This window comes from Vanellus vanellus (assembly GCF_965231255.1).
Source record: "Vanellus vanellus genome assembly, chromosome: 7".
Classification (NCBI taxonomy): Eukaryota; Metazoa; Chordata; class Aves; order Charadriiformes; family Charadriidae; genus Vanellus; species Vanellus vanellus.
This window is the reverse complement of record NC_138912.1, coordinates 15,753,567-15,758,866: the sequence shown is the minus strand read 5'-3', so window position 1 is coordinate 15,758,866 and position 5,300 is coordinate 15,753,567. Positions and strand designations below refer to the sequence as shown.

Sequence of the window (5,300 nt, the reverse complement as noted above, 5' to 3'; positions counted from 1 at the left end):
TTGTTTTGTTTTCGCTTATTATTATTTTTCACTATACTGTATTATCCTGATGCAATAAAGGCTGGTTTGTAATGTAATTTAAAAATATATATGTCCAAACAAATAGCAGGGCCAGAATATGACAAGTGCATTCAGCATTATAATTCAACTGGGCTCCACCTCCATACCGCCTCCTAATTAATGGGTCTCCGAACTTGCAAAAGCCTGCATTGGACAGAGAGAGAGAGAGCGAGCGAGCGAGAGAGAGAGAGGGCGAAAAGTGTCATTGAAGATAATTGATTACCTCCCAATCAACAATAACTTGTTAGCAATAGTCAATTACCCCGTCTCTTCTTGCCTCTTTCCCCCTGGTCCGAGGTCTCGGTGCGAGGGCTGCTCTCCCCCTCTCCGAAGTCTGCGTTTTATTTTTTTTTTCTCTTTTTTTTAATTTTTCTTAATTTTTTTTTTTTGGTGGGTATTCGCGCTTTTTTTTTGGGGGGGGGGGGGGAGGGCAGGGAAAGTGCTGCGATTTGGGGGGTTTCTTAAAATAGCAGCTGAGAAGAGGAAGAGAGAGGAGAGAGAGAGCGAGCGGAGAGTGAGGAGCGAGAGAGAGAGAGAGGGAGAAAAAAAAAATCCCCGACCCAAAACCCTGGGACAAGAGGTGCGGCAGGACCACCTCTCGGCGAGGGACCGACGGCAGCTCCGCTCCCGGCCGCAGCCCGCCGCCCTGCCCGCCCTGCCCGCCGCCCGACGTGGCTCTCCCCGGGAGGACCCGGGGCTCCTCCGCCGGAGTTGGAGGTGGGCTTCAACTTTTGCTCGCTGTCTCCGCCGCCCTCACCCCGCGGTCCCTCCGGGGGCTTGTCCCCGCGGCAGCGCATCCCCGTCGCGGGTGGGGAAGGCAGCCCCGCGCGGCCCGGCCCCACCATGACTTCCAAAGAAGAACCCAAGCCCTCCTCGGGGGAAGAACGGCGGCGGAGCCCCTTGGATCACCTCCCACCGCCGGCCAACTCCAACAAGCCCCTCACTCCCTTCAGCATCGAGGACATCCTCAACAAGCCCTCGGTGCGGAGGAGTTACACCCTCTGCGGAACGGCCCACCTCCTCTCCGCCGCCGAGAAGCACCCCCCGGCCGGGCTGCCCCTCTCCGGCCGGGCGCTGCTCTCCCAAACCTCGCCCCTCTGCGCCCTGGAAGAGCTGGCCAGCAAGACCTTCAAGGGGCTGGAAGTCAGCGTGCTGCAGGCGGCCGAAGGTAAGCCCCTCGCAGTGTGTGTGTGTGTTTGGGGGGGGGGGGGGGGAATCCTCCCGCGGGTGGGTGCCCCGCTCCTCCCCACGGCCTGTTTTTCCTCTCCCCACCACCCCGTGTCTCCCCCCTCCCACGCCCCTCCATCTCCCGGGGTGTCGCACGGGGCGGGATAGGGGGGTCCTCGGTGGCCCTCGGGATGCGGCGGCTCTGCCCCGCTCCCCCCCCCCCCCCGCCCCGATACCGGCGGGGTAGGGGCGTGGGGTCTGGGGGGGGGGGGGGTGTCTCGGGTATGGTTGGGGGGGACACACATGGGGAAAGCGGCGACAATCTGGCGGCTCGTCGGCAGGCAGGGACGGGATGACGATCTTCGGGCAGCGGCAAACGCCGAAGAAGCGTAGAAAGTCGCGGACGGCCTTCACCAACCATCAGATCTACGAGCTGGAGAAGCGGTTCCTCTACCAAAAATACCTGTCCCCGGCGGACCGGGACCAGATCGCCCAGCAGCTGGGGCTCACCAACGCCCAGGTCATCACCTGGTTCCAGAACCGCCGCGCCAAGCTCAAGCGAGACCTGGAGGAGATGAAGGCCGACGTGGAATCGGCCAAAAAGCTGGGCCCCAACCCCGCCGTGGACATCGTGGCCTTGGCCGAGCTGGAGCCCAGCGCCGAGGGAAGGGGCAAGGCACGCTCCAGTTCCCCGCCGCCGCCCCCCTCCGCCGCCCGGGAACCCGGCGCCCCGCCGCCCCCCCGCCCCGCCTCGCCCCCCACGGAGCGGCCCCGCAGCCGCCGGGACAGCGAGGAGGAGGAGGAGGAGGAGGAGGAGGACGTGGAGATCGACGTGGATGATTGAGGGGAGGCCGGCGGGCCTTCCCCCCCCCCCACACACACACCCCACCACCCCCTCCCCAAACTCACCGTCCCGCTCCCCCACCACCACCCCGACAGCTCCAAATTGGCACCCCCGACCCCCCATCCCGGCCCCGGCTGCTCCCCCTCGGTCCGAGCAATAAGCAATAGAAACCCACCACACACACACACTCACACACACACACAGACACACACAAATTAATTTAGGGTAGAGTCGATATCCCTCCGCCTGTCACATTTTCGGAATGGTGCAATTACGGACGGCTTCTGTATAAATATTTAAACGTATATATTGGATTTTTTTTCCTTCCCCCTTCTTTTTGAGGTTTTGATTATTATTTTTTTTTTAATAGCTATCAATGGCGATTATTTTGTCTATAAGGGAGACGCGTAACCTTGGAATAAACTCGACTTCCAACAGATGTTTGGGTAGGCAGTTGTTTTCAAAGACTTCCGAAACGAACCACTTTAGAGGAGATTTAAGTTAGACTTATAAACGGCAACAGCAAAAATTAGCCACTTTCCTTTCCTTGCATGTTTCAGATGTGCACGAAGTAATTTTTTTTTCCTTTTAAAAATATTTTTTTCTTTCGCAATCTTGGGAACTTGGGGAGGGGTTATAATGCAAGTTGGAAAATATATACTTTCTTTTTTTCCTAGAGCATAGAGATTTGTCTCCAATGCAATTTCTGCCTCATTTTACCAATTAAAAGCTATTTTTACCATTTTCTGCTATTGTTGTGCTTTTATTAAAAAGCTGCCTTTCGTATTTTTGATATGAAGGTGGTAACAAAAAAACGAAAATGAAAAAAAAATCCTAGAATTATTTTTTACTCTTTTTAGAATTTTTGCATGCTACGAAAATAAAAAAGGACAAATCCCAAGATCAATACATTTAAATATTACACTATAAATTAAAAAAAATGTACAGATTTAAGAACTGTTTTTGTTTGAATTGTACAAATTTTAAAAGGCCTGCTATTTAAGTTCCGATAGGGACAATGTCGCTTTATTTACTGTCTCTTAGAATTGTACAGATAGCTCTTTTTTCCGATACAATAAAATCTTTACCATTTTAATATACTTTTAACGTCCTTCTTTGTGAATGAGAAACCGCTCCGCTGGTCCGAGGTTGCGATAGACGTTTCCCCCACAGGATTCTCCCATCCCGTTTGCATTTAAAGTTACTTTAACCGCAGTACCTGTGAGAAAATGACGGGGAAGCAGCACACGAGCGAGAGAACTTGATTACTTTAATTATTTTCATTTTTTTTTTTAAGGTTAATGACAGGTAGAAGCTTAGCAGAGGGGAGAACCCGGCGGATCGGTACGACGGGAGGTGCGGGAGCGTTTTCCCCGGTGCGGGGGATGCGCGGCGGATGCGGGGAGCGCGGTGGGGCGAGCGGGACCCCCCGCCCGCATCCCCTCGCCCGCCTCCAGGGGGGCATTTCCAGTCCGAATTTAGAGAGGAAAGTGAGGGGGGGGGGGGGGGGGAATAAAAGAAAGAAAAAACACATGCGAGCGGAGGGCAAGGAGTTATCACCGATTTGGACAAAAGGAGCGTGAGCGGAGGGAGCAGCCCTCTGCCAAACCTCCTGCTCCTGGGCAAAATCTGCTACGGGGACACGAGGATGGAAAATGCTTCATTTCCTCCCTTTCCTTTTTTTTTTTTTTTTTTTCCCCCACTCTCTTTCTTTCTTTTTTTTTTTTTTCGCCAAAATTAAGGCTTTGGTGATTGTGTTTTCTCTTGGCAGCATGACCTTCCTTTGGAGTCGAGCAACGTGTGTTTCTCCCTATTCTTTGCAAAATTTATGTGAGAAAGACAAATCTGGTGTACAGTGGCAGAGCTCGGCGGAGAAGTGTCCAGATAAGACAGGGTTGGTTTGTGGGTTGGATTTTTTTTTTTTTTTGGTCCAGTTTCTCCGAGGCTAAATAAATCTTTCTCCTCTTTGAGAATGGATGGGGTTGTAATTTTTAGCGTAAAGCATGAAAACTGGGGACAAATGAGCCCTCTTCTCTGAAGTGACAAGCGACAATGGAGCATATACAGCCTCCTGCGGTTCGCCATGCTGAAACAAGCGTGCCCCTCCGCAGCAGAGAGAAGGCGAGCGCTTGGAGACCATATGGTTTTTGAATTTTCTTCACAATTTCCAGACAATTTGATGGATTAGGTTAACCCTCCCTTCCACTGTTTAACTCCACAACAATGGGAGCAGAGCTGTTCTCCCTTCGTCGGGGCATCTGTGCGCTTCTATTCTTCTCTCTTTCTCTCTTGGTATTTGGAACAAGCCTATGAATTACAATGAAATCCACTTTTCTTTAGTATTATTTGGAAGAGCACTTGTTTTCCGACACCTCCAGCCCCCACCCCGCCATCCCCTCTTTTTTTGTTTGTTTGGGGTTTTTTGGGGTTTGTTTTTTTTTTCTTTCTTTTTTTTTTTTTTTTTTTACCTCCGAGTAATAGCTTTGACTTCTGTCCAGATCTCTCGGAAAGCCTTCAATCTTGTCCTTAAGTGTTTTTATGCTAAACAGGCAAATCGTAAATGCTGAGAAACTGTGACATTTATGTGAAGATCTAGTTAAAGGGCTTTATTTGTTTTCTTTATCTGTGTGTCCCCCCCCATTCCCTCTCTCTTCCCCCTCCTCTCCTGTCCCCTCCCTCCCCCCAGTCTTTTATTCTTTTGTCTTGGAATGGATTTAATGAGGCTGCAAACACTACAATTCAATATAACCAAGAAATAAAAAAAAAAAAAGAGAGAGGGTGGTTGGGTGTATGGAAAACAGGCTGGGAGTTAATTTGGATTTCTGATCTATTGACTTCTGTGTGCAAAGGGAAGAGATGCCGAGCCGCCTTGCACCCGCAGAAGTTTACCACACGTGGCTGGGGCGGGTTAGTAAATAAAGCCTCCTCTCGAAGATTTGCAGCGTGTTAATTTGGCTCGCCCCCCATTTCCAAATAGCTGGGATTTTGGTTATTTAATTTGCATATTGCAAAACAAAAGCTTTTTATTTTTTTAGCTTAAAAATGAAGCGCCGGCTTGTGCCCCTCATTTGTCATGCATTTTGAAACGCGCCGTTTCCTGGGATTACCTTGCTGGGTAGATTTATTGCTCGGGGTTCGCTCTCCCTCGAATTTTAGATACAATCCGGAATTGACTTTTTTTTCTTTTTCTTTTACGCTTATTTTTAATTTCTTCTCTCTCTCTGATTTT

General features: G+C 50.6%; 1 protein-coding gene across 1 annotated transcript; it reads left to right on the top strand.

Moving 5' to 3' along the window:
* The first annotated feature begins 813 nt into the window (after positions 1 to 813).
* Positions 814 to 2,145, top strand: LBX1 (ladybird homeobox 1). The gene is made up of 2 exons (XM_082486145.1): positions 814 to 1,228; positions 1,569 to 2,145. The coding sequence occupies exons 1-2, from the start codon at positions 904 to 906 to the stop codon at positions 2,069 to 2,071; spliced, it is 828 nt and encodes a 275-aa protein (XP_082342271.1). The 5' UTR covers positions 814 to 903; the 3' UTR covers positions 2,072 to 2,145.
* The last annotated feature ends 3,155 nt before the right edge of the window (positions 2,146 to 5,300 follow it).

Bases quoted from the DNA above. Each gene is read 5' to 3' on its own strand.
- LBX1 (XM_082486145.1), top strand. From the start codon at position 904: ATGACTTCCAAAGAAGAACCCAAGCCCTCCTCGGGGGAAGAACGGCGG. The intron at 1,229-1,568 runs GTAAGCCCCTCG...GCTCGTCGGCAG, and splicing joins CGTGCTGCAGGCGGCCGAAG to GCAGGGACGGGATGACGATC.